Genomic DNA, 24,118 nt, shown 5'->3' on the forward strand with positions numbered 1-24,118 from the left:
TGTTGTTGGAAGGCTCTGGCCGCCGTTTGGGCTGTCAAGTCTTTAACCGGGACCACCACCAAGAACCGGGAGTAATGGTCCACAATCGTGAGGGCATAGATGTAGCCGGACCGGCTTGGAGACAACTTCACATGGTCCAGAGCTACCAGCTCAAGAGGCTGCCTGGTGACGATGGGCCTCAAGGGTGTCTTCTGGCTGGTACAGTCGTTCCTTCTGAGGTGACATGGGCCGCAGTCCCTGCACCACTTCTCTATGGCCCCTCTCATACCGATCCAGTATAACCGCTCTCTCAGTAGGAACTCCAGTTTCTTCCACCCGAAGTGTCCCGCTCTGTCATGGTAGGCCTCCAGGACCATTGCTGCATCCCGTCTCGGGACAACTACCTGCCAGGTCAGCTCGTGCGTCCGGTGGTTGACAAGCCTTCTGCACAGCTTTCCTTCGTAGAGGAATAGCCTGCTTTTCTTCTTTCATAACTGCTTGGCTTCCTCTGGAGCGTCCAGGCCAGGGCGAGCATCTGCCTGGGTTAACAGGTCTTTCACCAGGCGAACTGCAGGGTCACTATCTTGCATTTCAGCCCAGCCGTGGTGGGGTAAGGGGTTGAGCATGATGGTGGTTAGGTCTTTGTCTCTTACCCGGTGAGAATACTGAGTGGCCCCATACCGGTGGAACGCAGGGAGCTCTACTTCCTCCAGCTCTTCCGAGTCTTCTTCTCCTTTGGGTAGGTGGGACATTCTTGATAGGGCGTCTGCGTTGGCGTTGGTTCTGCCTGCCCGGTATTTGATTGTGAAGTCATAATTTGATAGCCGGGCCATCCACCGCTGTTCTAGGGCACCAAGTCTTGCATTGTCCAGGTGTGTCAACGGGTTGTTGTCCGTGTGCACAGTGAACTTTGCGGAGGCCAGGTAATGTTTAAACCGTTCTCTGACGGCCCACACCACTGCCAAGAATTCTAGCTTGAAGGAGCTGTAAGTCTCCTGGTTCCTTTCAGTGGGCCTCAGCTTCCGGCTGGCGTACGTGATCACCCTTTCTCTGCCCTGTTGGTTTTGGGACAGTACGGCTCCTAGCCCCACATTACTGGCGTCTGTGTGGAGGATAAAAGGCTGGCCATAATCGGGGTAGGCCAGGATCTCATCCCCCGTGAGGGCCATCTTCAGCTGGCGGAAGGACTCCTCTTCCGGCTTGTCCCACTTGAAGGGTGGCTTTTGACTTCTGGATTTAGACTGACCCATCAGGAGGTCCTGCATTGGAGCCGCCATCTTTGTGAACCCGGGGATGAACCTTCGGTAGTAGCCTACCAACCCGAGGAACTGCCTCACTTCTTTGATGTTTGAGGGGCTTGGCCAGCTCTTGATTACTGTGACCTTGTCGGGGTCGGGGGCGACTCCTTCTGCACTCACCATGTGCCCCAGGTACTGTACCTTCGGCTTTAACAGATGGCACTTGGAGGGTTTCACTTTCATGCCAAAGCCTGCCAGGGCCTCGAACACCTCGGCCAGGTGCTTTAGATGGTCCTCGTAAGTCTTTGAATAGACAATCACGTCGTCCAGGTAAAATAGGACCGTCTCAAAGTTTCGGTGCCCTAGACAGCATTCCATCAGCCTCTGGAAGGTCCTGGGTGCATTGCAGAGCCCGAATGGCATACAGTTGAATTCACTCAATCCCATCGGGGTGGTGAAGGCGGTCTTCTCCTTGTCAGCCTCTGCCACAGGAACCTGCCAGTACCCGCTAGTAAGGTCCAAAGTAGAGAAGAAATTAGCTGATTTTAGTGCGGCTAAAGACTCCTCTATCCTAGGTAACGGGTACGCGTCTTTATGGGTGATACGATTGATTTGTCTATAGTCCACGCACATTCTCATGGTACCGTCTTTCTTTTTTACCAGAACCAAGGGGACTGCCCAGGGGCTACAGCTGTCTCTAATGACCCCGGCTTCTTTCATTTCTCTCAGCATGCTCGTTGCGTTCTGATAATGAGCAGGGGGTACAGGTCTGTATCTCTCTTTTATTGGTGGCTGGCTCCCCGTGGGGATGTGGTGTTCTACCCCTTTCACCCTGCCGAAGTCTAGCGGGTGCTTACTAAAGATTCTCTCGTACTCCTGAACCACCCGGTAGACTCCTTGTTTTTGGTGCAAGGGAGTGGAGTCAGCACCCACGTGGAGTTTCTGGCACCAGTCCTCCTTAGGTTTCTGGGAGCCATTACCCTCCGCCTGGGGAGATGGAGGCAAGGGTTCCACGGCCCTGACAGCATTGTGTTCAACAGTATACAATTTGGCTAGTGTAGCGTACCGGGGCAAGTGTACTTCCCTTTCCCCAATGTTTAAGATCCGGACGGGCACCCTTCCATGGCGGACATCAACCACCTCCCGGGCTGTCAAAATGGCGGGCCTGCTGTCTGAGTACACGGGTTCTACCATGGCTTGGTAGTCTCTCCCTCTTAACCCGATTGCAGTCCGACACCAGATCATCATTTCACTTTTGAGAGGCATGGCAATGGGGAACGGGTAGCTCATCCTCACGCTACCGATCTCACCACCAGACAGTTCTACCTGTTGCCGTCTCATCAGGGCTCTTATCTCCTTCTGGAGGACCCTCTGTTGGCTGGAGCTCGCATTCATCGCCACCTGCTGCAAAATTACAATCACTTCTGAAAGACAATTTTCAATCACGTTAGTACCCAAGGTTATTTTAGGGTGACTTTCTCGACGGTCAATGTCCACAATGATCACTACCTGTGCCGGCAGTTCAACTTTACCAATCTTAATGGTCATCTCTCTGAACCCCACCTGCGGCACGGGCTGACCATTGTTGGCGATGATGCTCAAGTCACTGTCTGGATAGCGGGTTATGTCAGTATCACTCCAGTACTGCTTGAAAAGTACATAGGGGATGGTAGTCACTTGGGACCCGGTGTCCAGCAGTGCACTCATGGGGATACCGTCCAGCACTACAGGTAAAACCGGGCGTCCCCCTACGTACTTATCACGCCAATTAGACGGGCCTGGTGACCTTATGCCTGGGGGTTGGCCCTCTGCCCCAGGTCGGACCCATTTAAAGTACAGTACCTGGCTACATGTCCCGGCTGGCTGCAACGGCGGCAAATCGGCTGTCCATCCTCAGTGTAACGATCGGCGGGCCTCCCTCTGAACGACGGGATCCTCCTCCGTCGACGCCACGGGACATCCTCCGGACTGGAAGCCAGCTTGATTGGTCCTGACGGGTCCATCTGTAACGACTGTACGGTCCTGGTCAATGCAGCAACACTCTTTGTTAGTTCTTGGACCTGATGGTGCAGGTTTGCAGGCGGGGATGGGTTTAGGGCCTGCGCATCAGCCCCCACAAGGTCTGCAGGGTAGGGCGCTGCCTCCTGGTGGTAAGTGATGGCAGGGCGCCGGGAAACTACAGCACCCGGATGGCCCTATCTTTGAACTGTGCAAAAGTCAAAATGGGGTTCTGTAGGGCCATGAGGCGCAGCTGGGTTCTGTGGGCGCTGGACAGCAGACCTTCTTTGAACTGGTCAGTCAACAGTTTATCGGTATCCTGCACGCTACCAGGGTCAGCTTGCTTAATTGCCCCCAAGGCTTCCTGTAAATTTAGGGAATAGTCTCTAATGCTATCTTGAGCTCACTGCTTACATCCATAGAACCACATCTTGTTTTCTGCTGAGGTACGGGTATCAAAGGTGTCCTGTAGACGGGTCAAAACCCCCCTTACAGTCCTTTTCTCCTCAGCTGTCCAAGACTTTACCTCCCGCTGGGCCGCACCAGTTAACTGCCCTATCAGTATTCTTACTTTCTGTTCTTCTGTCAGGGGTTAAACTTTGAACAGGCTATACAGCCTTTCTTTAAAGTCGCCCAAGGTATGCGACTCGCCGGCATACTGTGGCAGCTAGGCCACTCCGGGGATATAGGGCATGGAAAACGGCATCACAGCTTCAGCGGCTACGCTGGTGGTAGAGGGTCCCTCCACCTCCGACATCTTCCTCCCCCCTAGTTAACCGTGGCCTACCTTCCGGTGATCCTCTTCTGTAGGCTGCGGCTCCGCTCGCGATGCTCTGGGCGAAGACCTTGCGTCGCTCGGTGATGATGTCGGCATCCGCTGGATCTCCTTCCAGGACCTTGTACAGCGTCTCAGCGTAGGGCGGGGCTTCAGATCTCTCGCGTATTTGACGTCCACGCCCCTCTTCTTCCCACGATGCGTCCCGAAGATGGCTCCCGATGGCGGGAAATGGCCCCGAATGGCGGGAAACTTCACTCAGGTAAGTATAAAGTCTTTTTCAGGCACGCAATACCCGTTTGTGGCGAGTTGGTCACAATCCTGCCGACTACGCCAGGCACGCAATACCCGTTTGTGGCGGGTTGGTCACAATCCTGCCGACTACGCCAAAGCTGACTCGCCCCCTGGGCCGTGGGGCACCCGGAACCGGGCTTCTCTGCGATGCTGGGGGTAGTAGTGGCAACCCGATCCCGTGGCTCAGGGTGGTCAGACCATATTGTGGCAGTCTATTTATCAGTGTTTTTAATGTCCGACTACGCCACCCGTGGATTGCGGTCAGAGATAACCGCCGCTGTGAGGCAGACCACTGAGGCTGGTGTTGGTGTGCAGCACAGGGGTAGGACAACTCCCCACGGGAAGAGTGTAGCCTCAGGGCAGTGTAGGTGAATGCTGGGGGTGATAGTGCAGGCCGCAATAGTAAGAGTTCAGGGTCCGCTTCAAACAGTCCAGGGTCTTTATTGCAGATGTTATTACTGACCCAACAGGAGTACCGGTTAGGAATGGGCCTGGGTATCTGAGAGCATTTGGGCGAGCCCCACTGGTCAGGGTGAGTGTGTAGGCCTACAGTTCTCTCGCTATGCTCTTGCTGACTATCCCCCTTTTCGTGGTGTAATAGCCCACGTCCCTGAGCTGGCCGTGTACTTTGCCTGTATGGCTTGCGACTCGGGCCTTGGGTACCTTTTGCTTCTCCTTGCTGTACTGGTCCCTCTGTGTGGCGGAGCCTCCAGGCTTCTTAGGCCAAGGGACCTGAAATCCCTCGCGGGTTGGTTCTCTGCTCCTGGGCATGCAACCCTGACAGCCTCGGACCCCAATGTCCGGTTGTGTACTTCTCTCAGCCAGGACCGTCTCTCGTCGCCTCTGTCCCTGGCTCGCAGTCTCTCCTCTGCCTCACGGACTCCTCAGCTGCTGCTGACCTGTCCCTCTTCTCTGAGAACCCTTCTGGACACTTCAGAAGTGGGTTCTGGTCTCTCTAACCCTGCCCCAGTTCCAGCTTTTATAGGGGCAGCCTGCTCCCCCTACTGGCCTGGGACAGGAGGTGCTGCATGCTAATGGTCCCTGACCAGGGAACCTCCCTCCTGCTCTCAGACACAGCCTTTAATATTTGTGGCATCCAGGCTTGGGGTGACACACTAATACTAAGATTTAGCAATTATTAGCCTCCCCAATATGTTTCACCATACTGGTGTCATCAGGGGAATGAGGCTTCCAAATCTTCCAATGTTTATTTTGTTAAGAGATACCGAGTATCTGAAGGAGTGGTGATTGGCTGAGATACATTATGACTCAGAACATTTCCTATTGATCACCAGAGCCGTGAATTGTTAGAACCATTTTGTTTGGCCATTGTGATGTGTGATTAAAAAATATGTTTGTCTGCGGAACAGCTCATAATAAGCCTCATTCCCCTGATGACACCAGTATGGTGAAACATGTTGGGGAGGCTAATAATTGCTAAATTTTAATATTAGTATTGAGCGAGGGCATGCTTATCTAGTTATCCATTTACGATAGTATAGGACTGCAGCCACACTATATAGGAACAGGAATACTAATACTATTATATTGGGAATGAATTGATAGGAATCAATATTACTCATAGTCTTTATCTCATTAATCAGTCATGCCAGCTTGTACTTTGTGTTTTTAGTTGAGTGCAATATTCCTTTATTAAATATAGATAATAAAAGATATATTTTAATACAGTCTTTAATTTAGGGATTTTTCGTTCCTTTGGCAGTTTGTAAATAGTTAAAGGGAACCTGTCATGTGAAAAAAACGCCGTAACCTTCAGATATAGGATTGATCTGCGCCCCGCTGCCAGGACGAAATTAACTTTATTCCCCGGTTTCAGTCTCGGGCACAGCATCAGCGTGGGTTCAGTCATCACTCTGTGCATAGAGGCGCTGGTGCCGCCCCTGTGAGTGAAACCGGGGAATAAAGTTAATTTCCTCCTGGCAGCGGGGCACAGATCAATCCTATATCTGAAGGTTAATAGCGTGTTTTCCACGTGACAACTTCCCTTTAAGTATTATCCCTATGCTGACTGTGGAACAGGCTTCTATAATCTATAAGGCTATGTGCCCACGTTGCATTTATGAAGCAGAAAATTTCTGCTTCATTTCTGCAAGTCCTCTCCCGGAAAAACGCATGCGGAATTCCGCACGCGTTTATCGCGCATTTTTCGCGCGTTTATCACGCGTTTTCCACATGCGGAATTGCCTTGCGTTTTTTATGCATTGAATAAGGCAATTCTGCTTGCGGAAACGCAAAATTAAATGACATGCTGCGGATTTTTGAACGCAGCATAAACGCTGCGGAAAAATCCGCAGCATGTGCATAGAACTTGCGGAATCCCATTGGGGACCATGGGGTGCGGGTTACCAAGCGTTTTACAAGCGTTTCCGCTGCGGAAATTCCGCATCAAAAACGCTTGAAAAACGCTACGTGGGCACACAGCCTAAGAAAGTTTTTATACTCTCCGCCTTTGTATGAAAACCCTGCAGCACCTTCTCTAGAGTTGGGCATTTTCATTTTAGCAGTCTACTCATGTCATTCTTGGAAAGCATTACATTATGGAAAAAGCAATTTTGAAGAAATATGTACCAGGTCGTATGTAGATTCACTTTTATCTCCCCACATCCTCAGATGTTTCATTTTCTTATTAACTGGCAAACGCTGAGCAAGTTGAAGGCACTATTGCCGATCCCAAGACTCGGTGCGTCTAATAATCTTTTATAAAAGGGATGAATTTCTAATGAAAGTTTCAGCATCCAGACAGATCCGGCTTCTGTTCTTGTGATAGGACTTAGTGTTCTTTCATTAGCTGGGTGTATGATGCTATTAAAGGGCAGATGTAACATTTTGTGTTCCTAATATATGCATCAAATTGCATTTCACTTCCACGACACGAGTCCAGAACATTACCCGATGTCTACATTAGTCATACAATGTGTTCTAACCATTCTCATGATGTTGGGAAAACATAAGCAGCCATTAAGGGTAATATTCATAGACATAATTTGGCAGCTATATTTAGACACAAAGGGGTAATTAACTTCCCGCAATGAAGTGGGTTTGAAAGCTTGTCCATATGTCCTGAATGATGAAATTGTGAGTAAGTCTTACATGTAAAGTATAGAGATCTGTGCATTCTTTTTCACATGGAGATAACAATCATTTGGTTCCTATATGCCATTTAGTTTTACCTTTTGGGACTGGGTCAGTGTTATATCAGTCTTTATAAGGGTGCCGTCAGATGACTGTATAAATACATAGAAATATATGAAGCTGTCACGCTCGGGTTGGGAATGCTGCCTGCTAGTCCGTGCATTGTGGTGCGATATCGGTCAGATATACAGTAAAGGCCAAAAGTTTGGACACACCTTCTCATTCAAAGATTTTTCTGTATTTTCATGACTATGAAAATTGTACATTCACACTGAAGGCATCAAAACTATGAATTAACACATGTGGAATTATATACTTAACAAAAAAGTGTGAAACAACTGAAAATATGTCTTATATTCTAGGTTCTTCAAAGTAGCCACCTTTTGCTTTGATGACTGCTTTGCACACTCTTGGCATTCTCTTGATGAGCTTCAAGAGGTAGTCACCGGAAATGGTCTTCCAACAATCTTGAAGGAGTTCCCAGAGATGCTTAGCACTTGTTGGCCCTTTTGCCTTCACTCTGCGGTCCAGCTCACCCCAAACCATCTCGATTGGGTTCAGGTCTGGTGACTGTGGAGGCCAGGTCATCTGGCGTAGCACCCCATCACTCTCCTTCTTGGTCAAATAGCCCTTACACAGCCTGGAGGTGTGTTTGGGGTCATTGTCCTGTTGAAAAATAAATGATGGTCCAACTAAACGCAAACCGGATGGAATAGCATGCCGCTGCAAGATGCTGGGGTAGCCATGCTGGTTCAGTATGCCTTCAATGTTGAATAAATCCCCAACAGTGTCACCAGCAAAGCACCCCCACACCATCACACCTCCTCCTCCATGCTTCACAGTGGGAACCAGGCATGTAGAATCCATCCGTTCACCTTTTCTGCGTCGCACAAAGACATGGTGGTTGGAACCAAAGATCTCAAATTTGGACTCATCAGACCAAAGCACAGATTTCCACTGGTCTAATGTCCATTCCTTGTGTTCTTTAGCCCAAACAAGTCTCTTCTGCTTGTTGCCTGTCCTTAGCAGTGGTTTCCTAGCAGCTATTTTACCATGAAGGCCTGCTGCACAAAGTCTCCTCTTAACAGTTGTTGAAGAGATATGTCTGCTGCTAGAACTCTGTGTGGCATTGACCTGGTCTCTAATCTGAGCTGCTGTTAACCTGCGATTTCTGAAGCTGGTGACTTGGTGACTTAGATAAACTTATCCTCAAAAGCAGAGGTGATTCTTGGTCTTCCTTTCCTGGGGCGGTCCTCATGTGAGCCAGTTTCTTTGTAGCGCTTGATGGTTTTTGCAACTGCACTTGGGGACACTTTCAAAGTTTTCCCAATTTTTCGGACTGACTGACCTTCACTTTTTAAAGTAATGATGGCCACTCGTTTTTCTTTACTTAGCTGCTTTTTTCTTGCCATAATACAAAGTCCTACTGAATATACTGTTAGAATATCAGCTGTGTATCCACCAGACTTCTGCACAACACAACTGATGGTCCCAACTCCATTTATAAGGCAAGAAATCCCACTTATTAAACCTGACAGGGCACACCTGTGAAGTGAAAACCATTTCCGGTGACTACCTCTTGAAGCTCATCAAGAGAATGCCAAGAGTGTGCAAAGCAGTCATCAAAGCAAAAGGTGGCTACTTTGAAGAACCTAGAATATAAGACATATTTTCAGTTGTTTCACACTTTTTTGTTAAGTATATAGTTCCACATGTGTTAATTCATAGTTTTGATGCCATCAGTGTGAATGTACAATTTTCAAAGTCATGAAAATACAGAAAAATCTTTAAATGAGAAGGTGTGTCCAAACTATTGGTCTGTACTGTATATGGTTGTCTGACTTAACCCTAATAAGTGTTTCATAGCACTGGTGGACACAAACAGAAAAGGGCCCCTGTGCGAGAACAATATAAGGGCCCTTTGCAGCATAAGAGCTCCTAAAAATGCAAAATTGCACCTGCATTGGAAGTATATTACTTCTTGGGCCCCTGTGAAAGCCAAAAGAAAGAAAAGAAATGATCCAACATCCCAATATAAAAAAATGCAAAAACCTTTATTCAAAGAGATTAGATACTGGAAAAGGAGGGAATAAAAACAATACACACATGTAGATAATGGGCGCACGTGCAGGGATCAAATACTGGAGTTAGCCCATGTTGATGCAAGCACAGCGTCAATATGAATAGAAAAGGTGCCACTTATATTCTATTACTGCACAACCCATAAGGCCGAAGTCATTATCCGTATCATGTAAGTAGAGATGTCATAATACAAATACAATACAGGATTAGTAACAAAAAAGTATATCTTAATCAGTGAAGCCAGAGAGAGGGCAGCAGGATCCCTGTGTGACCGCGCACCCACCCGACGCGCGTTTCGGCACAAGCCTTTGTCAAGGGGCCCCTGTGTGGCCGCACAGGTTGCTCCAATTATGTGTCCACCCCTGTTTCATAGTATTAGTAATTGTCATATAATAAACCTTTAAGCTGAGTTGTTGGAACGGACAGCACCAGTCCTGATATTATTTGGACTCTGTTTTTACAGATTAAAGAAATAATGGAGCATATGCATCTTTTAACTGTGATCAAGATGGAGCAAGCCGGAGACGAGATTGTCACTAATGCCATCTCTTATGCTCTTTTTAAAGGTATGCCAAAAAATAGCTGCGATTTTATTACTTTATGAATAAACTGAATAATTATCTGTGGTAGCATCTCAGGTAGAATGAGCTGAGATACAGTATAGAAAATAATTAAAGTCACATAAACAACAGAACCTTATAGACAACATAGAAAAACAGAATAGTAGATGGTCATCAAGAATTCAGCCTTGATAGGTAAAAGACTTCCGTGGTACAAAGATATTATTTTTGGGGACCCAAAAAAGCCCAGGTTTAGGTATAGATTTTCAGTACAGAACTTGGCATGCCACAGCACATTTTTTTAAGGTATACTTTATTAAATTTTTCAGGAGGGCACAATCACATATTTTCCACAGTAACATTCATAAACTACTACTTTATATACAGTATGTTTGATAACACCATGCAAAAACCGATACATTGTAAAAGTAGTCAGTTCTAATTTATAGGGCCAGCACCCATCTCAATTTATAGATGTGATCACCAGTAGCGATAAGCTAGCGTGTTCTATTAACCCCTTCGGCGAGCACGCTCGCTCATCACTAATCACCAGCAATAGCACCACCTTGTCACCTCTATGATTTCATGATATTAATGACATAATTACATGCACTGGTTCCCTACACAGAACCTAATAGCTCATGACCCTGACAATTCGCAGACATCACTTTTAGGGGTGGGGCAGGTCTCTGCTCGTCACGTTCTCTCCTTAAAATGCGCGCTGACAGTGCACTCGATTGCTGACTTGTCATTTCTAAGTAGAACTAGCAAGGGAGTGCACTGTCACTGTGCACTGAGAAGAATATTGCACAGTAACAAGGAAGCTCGTACTGAGCATACAATGAAATTGACAACTGACGCATGCTCAGTACAGCAGCGACTAGCTCAGCCCCTGAAAAGGAAGTAACTGATGACGCTTTGTTTGTGGGAAGGGGCAGAGGCTGCAACAGTTACCGCAGCCTCTGCCCCCTTATGATGTCCCGTTTGAGTATCCCAGCATCCAATGGGGATTCTCAAATGATGTGTCATCAAAACGAAAATAGGTAAAAAAAAAAAAAGCCGTTAGATTAGAGAGGAAAGGGTATGGACTTTTTAAGTAAATCATAGTAGAAAAAATATTATATTATGAAAATGAATAGAGAGGCATTTAGAATGAAAATAAATTCTCTTGTTATGTTAGTAACCTGAAGTTGTAATGTCACTATATGTTTGAGGGCTGACATCAATTATAGCATTATCAACACAGGAACATCATTACATACACTAGTAACTAACAAGCAACACACCATACTATGTCATAAAAACCCTCCCCACGGTGAAGCCATTACTGGTGACATCTCTAATGCAGTGATATAGGCCTTCATAATTTAATCCCATACAGCATTAAAGGGCATCTGTCAGTATGCTTTTACATCTGGAACTAAGTGCACAGCTTTATAGGTGCTTGTCCACCAATAAAAATTATACCTTTTTTTGTAGTGATCCGATGTGCCAGTCATAAGAAATCTAGTGGAGAAGCCATATGCAAATCAGTCTGGAAGTGCACTGTGGGCGTGTCAATGCACTTGAACTGCTTTTTCCAAGAGCATTGAGATGCCCCCAGTGCACTTGTAGTCTTATACACCAGTTATGTAATGTGGTGATGTCATGACCTCTTCCACAGCAGAACATGGACTTGGTTGTCTCCTTTTCTCATTGTTTTCTAATGCTGTCAGCTGTAAAGTGCAGCAACTCGCCAGCAGATGATAAATAACCTTTCGTTATAATGTAGACAGTGAGCATCCTCATCCAATTACAATATGGGACAATCTGGATCCGTATTCATTTTATTGAAGCTCATAGGTGAATAAAGATTTTTTGGGGGGGCTATACAGACCCTGGGGTACAGTGAGGACTTAGAGTCATAGCTCCAACTGCACCGATGAGGGTCTGACCCTGATTTCTAATAATATAAAATCAACTGCACCAACTATTTCTGGACGTATTTAGATCTGAAATGGGTCAAAAATGCAGAAGTTCAAGTTTTTTTTTCATTATACTACTTGTTTGCTTCTTTTGGTTTTGGCTTACAAATACCAATTCAAAATACTGATCAAACACTAGCAGGTAACCTTAAACTGAACCAGTTCCTCCATTTTCCTAATATCCATTCATTATCATAGCTTTTAGCACCAATGAGCAGGATAAGGATAACTGGAATGCTCAGTTGAAACTTCTTCTGGAATGGAACCAGCTGGAGTTGGCCAGCGAGGAGATCTTCACTAATGACCGGAGATGGGAGGTGAGTATCATTCCAATCTCAATACTCCAGATTTGTCAGTTTTGTAAAATATAAAAAAAAACTTAATGATGATGCATATGTAATCATTTTTTTAAAGGATGTAAAAATACAGTAGGCATACATGCAAAAAAAAGACATATGTATATTTTTTTATTTTTTTTCCAAAATAAAATTCAGTTTAATATTATGTTTAGGTGTTGCCATAACTGTGAACTGGATAGTAGTGCCTCAGTCTTATAGCTCATTTTCCTGATTGGGCTGTGTGTGGTCAGACATCTGAGACACACTGTGCCCCTAAGTGCTGCTTATTAAGAGGTTTAATTAACATGATACTGTCGTGATATTTATATTCCGCAATAAGACTTGGTCTAATTTAACCTTTCGTGGCCCGTCATGGTCTTCACAATCTGATAGTCCCCCTCACTAGTTCTTTTGGATACCAACAATTAAGAAAAATGTGTTGTCCTGCACCCGCAAAGTGGAATATCCAACTTTATCACATACTTCTTAATACTTGACGTTGATGACTGATACAACATAATACTTACGGCACAGATGGTATCAGCTATTTGACCACAAGCAGCCCAATTGGTGATGTGGAGATACACTAATAAGAGCATTTTGTATCTTAATTCTGTATATATCAATAATCCAGAAGAGCATAGTTACATGGAGCAAAGTTCTGCAGCTTCAAATCTCGGTGGAGTACTTGTTTCCAATCCAATTTTGCTTCTTTTCTGTCTATAATCTTTCATTTACTTTAATATCTTGTCTACTTTTAATTCATTAGTTTTCACTCCACTCCTATGTTCTTTTCTTTTCTTATTTTTCATAGTCATCTGACTTGGAAGATGTGATGTTTGCAGCTCTGATAAAAGACAGGCCAAAATTTGTGCGTCTTCTCCTAGAGAATGGTTTGAATCTACGCAAATTTCTTTCCAGTGAAATCCTCAGTGAACTTTATTCTCAACACTTAAGTACTCTAGTATTTCGTAACTTGCAGATTGCCAAAAATGTTTACAATGATTCTTTACTCACCTTTATCTGGAAGATGGTTTTGACCTACCAAAAGAATCGGAAAGAGGAAAGGAATAGCTGCGATGAATCAGAGATTCAGGTGAACTACTGCAGTATCTTAAAAGGGTTGTCCAACCTTGTGGTTAAAGTGTGCAGTCAGTCTATGTGTACGCAGAATCCTCACAGAGCGCACACTGCCGGGGCCAGGAGCAGGTGGTCACGTGACCGCAAGTATGCTATTTGCATATATGTTGTCACATGCCAACTAAACATGTGTGGCCTCGCTCAATACATGTGAATACAAGTGTTAATATCTCTTGAATACTTCTAGCTTTTCCAGACACATTTATCAAACTGAGGTTGATATGAATTTTATTTATTTAAAATTTGATGAAAATTTTGAAAAGTTCAAAATTGTCAAACTTTGAATTTTTATGCCTTAAAAACAAATCGTCCTATTGCATAGATTAATTAAAAAACACATTCAGCATATGTCTAATTTTACATCAGTATTATTTTTGAAAAGTCTTTTTTTTGTTAGGATGTTATTAAGGTTAAAAGTTTAGCAGCAACTTTTCTTTTTTTTGCTCAACAAAATTAACAGAAACTCTTTTTTTTAAGGGGCCACTTCACTTTTGAAGTGACTTTGTTAGTCCGATATGTCAGGAAACCCCCAAGCAATTCCCCATGTTATAACTACATCCCTCAAAGCATTCAAAACTGCATTCAAGAAGTTTGTTAAAGCCTCAGGTGCTTCACAGGAGTTAATGCAAAGTGGAAGGAAAAAATGAAAAATGTAATTTTTTTTCACTAATATGTTGATTTAGCCCGACATTTTTCATTCTCACAAAGGCAAGAGGAGAAAATATATCCCACAATTTGTTGTGCAGTTTCTTACGAGCACACTAATACCCCAATAGTGGTTTAAAACTACTGTTTAGGCACACGGCAGGGCTCAGAAGGGAAGGAACACTATTGTACTTTTGGAACTTAAATTTGGCTGGAATAAATTGTGGACTCCAATTCGCATTTGCAGAGAGCTTTAAGTGCCAAAACGGCAAGAAAAAAAGAATTAGTGACTCAAAAAATTTAGGTATCATGGATATGGTGAACATCTTGAACCCAGAGGTGCTTCAAAGAATTTTATAAAATTGGGCCTCAAAATTAAAAATTGTTTTTTTTTTTCAATGGAAATGTTTCTTTAACCCCAAATTTAAATTTTTCACAATTGCACAATTTTTTCCCAATGTGGCAATATCCCATATGTGGTCAGAAACTGCTGTTCAGGCTCACTGCAGAGTTCCAAAAGGAAAGATTGCCATTTTTGCGTGCAGATTTGGCTTGAATGTTTTGCTGTCCCAATATCTATCCTATCTAAACTATATTTTTAGGTAGGTTTCTTTTTACACTATTAAAAGAAAACCTGCTACAAAATTTTAACATGGACTCTGATCAGTGATGTACAATACTAATCAAAGCTTTGTGGAAGCCAGTTGCACACACACAGAGGTGTATGCCAATCAGTGATATGCGTCACTGCTCAGCACTCAGTGGCCACAGGACGCACATATGGGTAGTGCAAATGAACAAAAATAGACAGAAACATCCTGCAACAAAAACTGAGCAGAAATGCCGACCAGTGACTTTTGTCATTGTTAGCATTCCACAGCAGGACTTACACATGGGGAAAGGTGTGGAATTGGGTGAGAAAAATTAGGGGACAAAAAGGGACGGGGCCGGAATCAGAGGACATGGATCAGGAGACTTTGTGATTTGTCTTAAGCTGTTTAAAACAACATATAAGGGCTAAATCATACAGACACTGACACTGGCAGTGTGACTGTTCTGCACTGTAAAGGAAGCATGCACAGCAGTGTCTGGAGCATTCCCTTCCTCCATTAACGTTTGATTGGTTGGTGAGGGGGGCATCACTACAGCTCCAAATTGTTCTATCATTGGTACTGACAAGAGGCACCAATTATTTTCATGAAGAAGTGCTGTCCGGCAGAAAAATGGTGCATTTACATGTAAATATGCTGCCATTGGTCTGTCAGTTTTGCCAATTGGAGCGATCACGGATGCAGTGTGGGGAGCTGGGAGGTTGATGCACCCCTGGGTTGTGAGGGAAGATTGGCTGCAGCAGCCATCATTTCATTGCCTGATCACCATGTCTTTTGACCCGCAAAACGTATCAGCTCGTGCATCTGCGGAAACACCTTCCTGAATAAGACATACTATTACACCGGGAAGGGATTAAGGATAATTAAACCAATGTATTTTTTAACACAACCACACAGATAATAAGTTGCAATTTTTATCTGCATTTTTTCCATTTCTCAGGATCTGACTCCAATAATAAAGCATCCCATCCAGGTACTATTTATATGGGCCGTACTGCAGAACAAGAGAGAACTGTCTAAAGTAATATGGGAGCAGGTAAGAGCTGTAATGTACATGTGTGGTTACATTTACAAGTTTTTTGTAGCTGCTTGCTTCCTGATAAATTTTACATTTTTATTATGTCTATAACAGACATGGCAACAACAGCAAAGTTGCTAAGCCATAGCATAATAGATAGTCAATTACATTTTAGTAAAAATGTGAACCTTAACTTGGTCATGATCATGAATAGTGTTGAGCGAGCACTAAAATGCTCGGGTGCTCGAAGCTCGGGTTGAGCTCACCGTGATACTCGGGTGATACTCGGGTGCACGACCCGAGCAACGAGCCCATTTTTGCGGCGGCACCCCCGGCAGTCTGTAGAAAGCCTAAAAAGTGCCCAAAACGATAGTGACAGTGCTCAAAAGACATGGGGACAGCATGGGCATCGCCCCAGGAAGCATTTCTGACCCCCAGGTCACTGCTAACAACAACGTGGTCAGAGGTATTAAGCCACTTTTACGGGCTCACAATAAAACGTTCAAAAACGAAACTGAAACGGTTTTCCTGTGAAATATGTTAAGGAACTTCCTTTCCAGGGTAAAGACTTGTGTATAAGGTAAAATAAATAACGAAAAACAAACATACTCCTCCACACCTTGGGCTATGTTCACAAGTAGCATTTTTGATGCGTTTTTTCACTTTTGTATTGCTTTCAACCGTGACAAATGCATTCACCCGGAAATGTCATTTTAACATTTTACAATCTTATCTGGCCATGTGCTGTGTGACACATGCATACAGTGCTGAAAAGACATGGGAACAGCATGGGGAAGACCCCTGGAAGCATCTCTGACACCCAGGTCACTGCCTAAAAGTGTGCCCATCAGAAGTGATCCTTTCCGCATCAGAAGATGCAGACTTGCAACTATCCCCGTGCAAGTCCTTGTCCCAGGGCAGTATTCAATTGTACCTCCCCCATTCCTTGCAATGCAAGCGCAAGTATGCAGCCTGCCACCCACCCACCCCCAGGCTGCAATACCATACTGCTAGCTTGCTTGCACTTGAAATGGGGCCTTTTAGTTTGGAGGAGGCAGAAGCTGGCCACTACTTCATGGCTGCTTCGGCAGCGAGGTAACATAGTAACATAGTTTTTAAGGTTGAAGGAAGACTAAGTCCATCTAGTTCAACCCATAGCCTAACATGTTGATCCAGAGGAAGGCAAAAAACCCCATGTGGCAAACACTAAGCTCCACATTGGGGAAAAAATTCCTTCCCGACTCCATACGACAATCAGACTAGTTCCCTGGATCAACGCCCTATCAAGGAATCTAGTATATATAACCTGTAATATTATACTTTTCAAGAAAGGCATCCATGCCCTTCTTAAATTTTAATAGTGAATCACTCATTACAACATCCTGCGGCAGAGAGTTCCATAGTCTCACTGCTCTTACAGTAAAGAATCCCCGTCTGTGATTATGATTAAACCTTCTTTCCTCCAGACGTAGAAGATGCCTCCTTGTCCCCGTCTCTGGCCTCAGAGTAAAAAGATCAGTAGAAAGGTCTTTGTACTGTCCCCTCATATACTTGTACATAGTAATAAGATCACCCCTAAGCCTTCTTTTTTCCACACTAAATAACCCCAAGTATAATAACCTGTCTTGGTATTGCAGACCCCCCAGTCCTCTAATAACCTTGGTCGCTCTTCTCTGCACCCTCTCTAGTTCAGCTATGTCTTTCTTATACACCGGAGACCAGTACTGTACACAGTATTCTAAGTGTAGTCGCACTAATGACTTGTATAGAGGTAAAATTATGTTCTCCTCATGAGCATCTATGCCTCTTTTAATGCATCCCATTATTTTATTTGCCTTTGCAGCAGCTGCCTGACACTGGCCACTAAACGTGAGCTTGTCGTCCACCAATACACCCAGGTCTTTTTCAGTTACAGTTTTGCCCAGTGTTTTACAATTAAGCATATAATTATACATTTTATTTCCTCTGCCCAAGTGCATTACCTTACATTTATCCCCATTAAAGCTCATTTGCCATTTATCAGCCCAAGCTTCTAGTTTACATAGATCCTCCTGTAATATAAAATTGTCCTCCTCTGTATTGATTACCCTGCAGAGTTTAGTGTCATCTGCAAATATTGAAATATTACTCTGTATGCCCCCTACAAGGTCATTAATAAATATGTTAAAAAGAAGGGGGCCCAATACTGACCCCTGTGGTACCCCACTGTTAACTGAGACCCAGTCTGAGTGTTTTCCATTAATAACCACCCTTTGTTTCTTATCACTGAGCCAATTCTTAACCCACATACATATATGTTCCCCTATCCCCATTGTTCTCATTTTATGTATCAACCTTTTGTGTGGAACCGTATCAAAAGCTTTTGAAAAGTCCATATACACAACATCCACTGCATTTCCTTGGTCCAGTCCAGAACTTGCCGCCTCATAAAAATTGATCAGATTAGTTTGACAGGAACGGTCCCTCGTAAACCCATGTTGATATTGGGTCATGAGGTTATTCTTCTTCAGATACTCTAGTATAGCATCTCTTAGGAAACCCTCCAGCATTTTACCCACAGTAGAGGTTAAGCTTACTGGCCTATAATTTCCAAGTTCAGTTTTTGTCCCCTTTTTGAATATTGGCACCACATTTGCTATACGCCAGTCGTGTGGTACAGACCCTGTTATTATGGAATCTTTAAAGATTCAAAACAATGGTCTATCTATGACGTTACTTAATTCCTGCAGTACTCGCGGGTGTATCCCATCCGGGCCAGGGGATTTGTCAACTTTAGTGATTTTTAGACGCCGTCGTACTTCCTGCTGGGTTAAGCAAGTGACATTTAATGGAGAATTTTTGTTATCACTAATCATGTTTTCTGTCATGCGATTTTCTTGTGTAAATACGGTTGAAAAAAAATCATTTAGCATATTGGCTTTTTCCTCATCCTCATCCACCATTTCACCCAGACTATTTTTAAGGGGGCCAACACTATCATTTTTTAGTTTTTTACTATTTATGTAGTTAAAAAATATTTTGGGGTTATTTTTACTTTCTCTGGCAATGATTCTCTCTGCCTCAATCTTTGCTGCCTTGATTTGTTTTTTACATAATTTATTTAATTTTCTATATTTATTTAATGCCTCATCACTACCTACTTGCTTTAGTTCTCTAAATGCTTTCTTTTTGTCACTTATTGCGCCCCTTACAGCTCTATTTAGCCATAGTGGTTTCCTCCTATTTCTAGCATGTTTGTTCCCAAAGGGTATATATTGTGCACAGGTCCTATTCAGGATGTTAATACATGTCTCCCATTTGCTTTGTGTAGCTTTATGTCTCAGGATATCATCCCAGTTTATTGCACTAAGATCATCTCTCAACCGTTGGAAATTTGCCTTCCTGAAGTTTAGTGTCCTTGTAACCCCTCTACTACACATCTTATTAAAGGTTACATGAAAACGTATTATTTTGTGATCACTATTACCCAAGTGACCCCCAACTCGTATATTTGATATGCGGTCTGGCCTATTGGTTAATATTAGGTCTAGCAGTGCCCCCCTTCTTGTTGGGTCCTGAACCAGTTGTGAAAGGTAATTGTCTCTCATAGTTGTCAAAAACCTATTACCTTTGTTTGAACTACAGGTTTCTGTCCCCCAATGTATTTCAGGGTAGTTTGAAGTCTCCCATAATAATGACTTCTCCTTGAGTCGCCGCTTCATCTATTTGCTTTACGAGGATATTCTCCGCTACTTCCATTATTTTTGGAGACTTATAACAAACCCCTATCAGTAATTTATTATTTTTTCCCCCTCCCCTTATCTCCACCCACAGGAACTCTACATTTTCATTATTTTCACCTATATCCTCCCGCAAGACGGGTTTTAAGGATGATTTTACATATAAACACCCCCCCCCCTCGCTTGTTTGTATGGTCATTTCTGAACAGACTATAGCCCTGTAAATTAACTGCCCAGTCATGGCTCTCGTCCAGCCACGTCTCAGATATCCCTACCATGTCATAATTATTTTCCAACAAAATTAATTCTAATTCCTCCATTTTGTTGATGAGGCTTCTGGCATTAGTGTACATGCATTTTATGTATCGCTCTGTACCTTTATTCCTTCTTACTTTATTGACTGTTCTAACCCCAATTTCTTTATTTGTGCCCAGGTCACTATCTGCACTATCTTCCCCACTTATAAAATGAATACACTCCCCCCCAATCCCTAGTTTAAACACTCCTCCAACCTTCTAGCCATTTTCTCCCCCAGCATAGCGGCACCCACCCCATTGAGGTGCAGCCGGTCCCTAGCGTAGAGTCTGTAGCCAACTGAGAAGTCGGCCCAGTTCTCCAGGAACCCAAATCCCTCTTTCCTACACCAGTTCTTGAGCCACTTATTTATCTCCCTAATCTCCCGTTGCCTCTCTGGTGTGGCAGGTGGTACCGGTAGTATTTCAGAGAATACCACCTGGGAGGTCTTTGCTTTCAGCTTGCAGCCTAATTCCCTGAAATCATCTTTAAGGACCTTCCACCTACCTCTAACTTTGTCATTTGTGCCAATGTGCACCATGACCGCTGGGTCCTCACCAGCCCCTCCCAGTAATCTGTCAACCCGATCAGCGATGTGCCGGACTCGAGCGCCAGGTAGGCAGCACACTGTTCTACGATCCCTGTCTTTGTGACAGATTGCCCTATCTGTTCCCCTAATAATTGAGTCCCCCACTACCAGCAGCTGCCTGGCCTGCCCTGCTCTCCTATTTCCCTCTTTACTGGAGCTGACACTCCTCCGGCTTTCAGGGGACATGCCTTGCTGCAGCAGTGCTACCCCTGTACTGTCACTCCCCTCATCTGCCAACTTTGCAAACTCATTGGGGTGTGCCAGATCAGGACTAGCCTCCCTGGCACTCTTCCCTCTACCCCCCCTTCTAACTGTCACCCAACTAACAGCCTCACTGTCCTGCAGCTCCTGACTACCACCCTCCCCCACATCTACCCCAGTGAGCTGCTGCTCAGTGAGCAGCAGACTCCTTTCCATATTGTCAATGGATCTCAGTGTTGCCAGCTGCTCATTCAGATCCAGTACCTGGGCTTCCAAACGCACAACGTGCACACATCTCGCGCAGCAGTAAGCAACCCCGACCGGCTGTTCAAGGAATGCATACATGTGGCACGATGTACCATGGATAGCATTGTCAATAATGGAGCTCATTTCCTAATGGGGATTGCAATAGACAGAATGTTAAGTAAAAAGAAAAGTAAAGAATTAATAAAATACAGACAGCAATTCAGTCCAAAGTCCTCCCTTCCAAACTCCCTGAATCCAAAGTCACTGAAAAACAAGTCACACACTTACTTTCGTTCGCACTTACGCTCCGGTCACACTCAGCTTGTTCACACTCGCAAACTCAGAGATTTAAAGAGTTTTTTTTCCCTTTTCCAGCAATGCACCCTACAGCTCAATGCACTTCCAAAAAAAGTGTATCCATACTCAGTCCCCAGCCGCCCGGCGGCCGGGTGTCCACGCTCGGTCCCCAGCCGCCAGGGGGCGGCCGGGTGTCCATACTCGGTCCCCAGCTGCCTGGGGGCGGCCGGGTGTCCATAAACAGTCCCCAGCTGCCCCTATTTCTCCTTGAAACTTCCCCCACACTTTTCTTAGCCTGGCCTGCTTTAGGGCAGCATTGGACAAGCCCACCAGAGAACCAGACTCCTCCGGTGGGCCTTGGCTTCTCCATCAGGGGAGTTGAGAGTGCCAAGGTGAGGAGCATGATGATGATGATAGAAGTTAGCATCTGCTTTGTTTTCTTGGAATGCAAGCGTAAGTGTGCAACCTGCCACCCACCCACCCCCAGGATGCAATACCATACTGCTAGCTTGCACTTGAAATGGGGCCTTTTAGTTTGGAGGAGGCCGAAGCTGCCCACTACCTCATGGCTGCTTCGGCAGCGAGGTATCCATACTCAGTCCCCAGCCGCCCGGCGGCCGGGTGTCTACGCTCAGTCCCCAGCCGCCAGGGGGCGGCCGGGTTTCCATACTCGGTCCCCAGCCGCCTCGCGGCCGGGTGTCCACACACGGTCCCCAGCCACCTTCCCACACACTTTTCTTAGCCTGGCCTGCTTTAGGGCAGCATTGGACGAGCCCACCAGAGAACCTGACTCCTCCGGTGGGCCCTGGCTTCTCCATCAGGGGAGTTGAGAGTGCCAAGATGAGGAGCATGATGATGATGATAGAAGTTAGCGTCTGCTTTGTTTTCTTGGAATGCAAGCGCATGTATGTAGTAGCGGCTAGGCTGAGGTGTTCAGTGTTTTGGCGCATATCCTACCTCCTCCGAGGATTGCTGGATGTTTTCCTGCTACTATCCCAGTTCTATGACTCCCGTTAAAACAAAGCTTCAGGTGATGAATGATGGATGAGGTGGTGGCAAAGGAGAAAGATCAGGAGGAACAGGGACCATTCACATCAATATCAGGCCAGTCAACCACACATGTCTTGTAGGATATGTTTCTGTACCAAAAGGAGCGGTTCGGCTACACAGTTAAAGGGCATGCAGTGAGTGCAATGCCTAACAAAAATTTCGAGGCACTCCAATACCCCTTGGAAGTGACATGGAGGTCAGAGGGCCTTAACTAAACCATTTTTTCCATTTATAGCAACTGGGTCTCCTGTGCACTGTTGGCCTAAGCAGTGAATGGAAGGCTTTCCAAAAATTATGAGGAACTGCAGTGCCCCTTGAAACAGACGTGGATTACAGCATACTAAAAACCTTCTACCCATTATTGGGGAGTGGGTCTCCCTTAGTGTTCGCCTATGCATTGAAAAGCAAAAGCTGACTAAAATTAGAAGGAAATGTAATGCCCGTTGGAAGAATGGTGGAGGTCGCAGTGGAATAAAAAGACAATATCAATGCCCCTTGGAAAAGTGGTGGAGGTCGCAGTAGCTTAACAAGACGGTTTTAATGCCCCTTGGAAGAATGGTGGAGGTCGCAGTAGCTTAACAAGACGGTTTTAATGCCCCTGGGGAAAGTAGTGGAGGTCGCAGTAGCTTAACAAGACGGTTTTAATGCCCCTTGGAAGAGACGTGGAGGTTGCAGTAGCTTAACTAGACGGTTTTAATGCCGCTTGGAAGAGACTTGGAGGTTACAGCAGCTTAACAAGATGGTTTTAATGCCCCTTGGAAGAGACGTGGAGGTCGCAGTGCAATAAAAAGACAATATCAATGCCCTTGGGAAAAGTGGTGGAGGTTGCAGTAGCTTAACAAGACGGTTTTATTGCCCCTTGGAAGAATGGTGGAGGTCGCAGTGGAATAAAAAGGCAATATCAATGCCCCTGGGAAAAGTGGTGGAGGACGCAGTAGCTTAACAAGACGGTTTTAATGCCCCTTGGAAGAGACGTGGAGGTTGCAGTAGCTTAACAAAACGGTTTTAATGCCCCTTGGAAGAGACATGGAGGTTGCAGTAGCTTAACAAGACGGTTTTAATGCCCCTTGGAAGAGACATGGAGGTTGCAGTAGCTTAACAAGACGGTTTTAATGCCCCTTGGAAGAGAAGTGGAGGTCGCAGTGGAATAAAAAGACAATTTCAATGCCCTTGGGAAAAGTGGTGGAGGTCGCAGTAGCTTAACAAGACGGTTTTAATGCCCCTTGGAAGAGACGTGGAGGTTGCAGTAGCTTAACAAGACGGTTTTAATGCCCCTTGGAAGAATGGTGGAGGTCGCAGTGGAATAAAAAGACAATATCAATGCCCTTGGGAAAAGTGGTGGAGGTCGCAGTAGCTTAACAAGACGGTTTTAATGCCCCTTGGAAGAGACGTGGAGGTTGCAGTAGCTTAACAAGACGGTTTTAATGCCCCTTGGAAGAGACATGGAGGTTTCAGTAGCTTAACAAGACGGTTTTAATGCCCCTTGGAAGAGACGTGGAGCTTGCAGTAGCTTAACAAGATGGTTTTAATGCCCCTTGGAAGAGACGTAGAGGTTGCAGTAGCTTAACAAGACGGTTTTAATGCCCCTTGGAAGAATGGTGGAGGTCGCAGTAGCTTAACAAAACGGTTTTAATGCCCCTTGGAAGAGACATGGAGGTTGCAGTAGCTTAACAAGATGGTTTTAATGCCGCTTGGAAGAGACGTGAAGGTCACAGTGGAATAAAAAGACAATATCAATGCCCTTGGGAAAAGTGGTGGAGGTCGCAGTAGCTTAACAAGACGGTTTTAATGCCCCTTGGAAGAGACGTGGAGGTTGCAGTAGCTTAACAATACGGTTTTAATGCCTCTTGGAAGAGACATGGAGGTTGCAGTAGCTTAACAAGACAGCTTTAATGCCCCCTGGAAGAGACGTGGAGTTTGCAGTAGC

At 45.0% G+C, this 24,118-nt stretch overlaps 1 protein-coding gene across 1 annotated transcript in view; it reads left to right on the forward strand.

Moving 5' to 3' along the window:
- The window catches only part of TRPM8 (transient receptor potential cation channel subfamily M member 8), a 168,714-nt gene that overhangs the window by 92,341 nt on the left and 52,255 nt on the right, over window positions 1-24,118 (forward strand). Inside the window, exons 11-14 of the mRNA XM_073646719.1 lie at window positions 9,983-10,085; window positions 12,242-12,360; window positions 13,196-13,477; window positions 15,718-15,813. Of these exons, the coding sequence (XP_073502820.1) occupies window positions 9,983-10,085; window positions 12,242-12,360; window positions 13,196-13,477; window positions 15,718-15,813 (600 nt within the window). The remainder of the gene's footprint in view (window positions 1-9,982; window positions 10,086-12,241; window positions 12,361-13,195; window positions 13,478-15,717; window positions 15,814-24,118) is intronic.

The sequence above is a fragment of the Phyllobates terribilis genome, unplaced genomic scaffold (genome assembly GCF_046119375.1).
Source record: "Phyllobates terribilis strain yellow unplaced genomic scaffold, ASM4611937v1 Scaffold_9__5_contigs__length_417890890, whole genome shotgun sequence".
NCBI classification, from domain to species: domain Eukaryota; kingdom Metazoa; phylum Chordata; class Amphibia; order Anura; family Dendrobatidae; genus Phyllobates; species Phyllobates terribilis.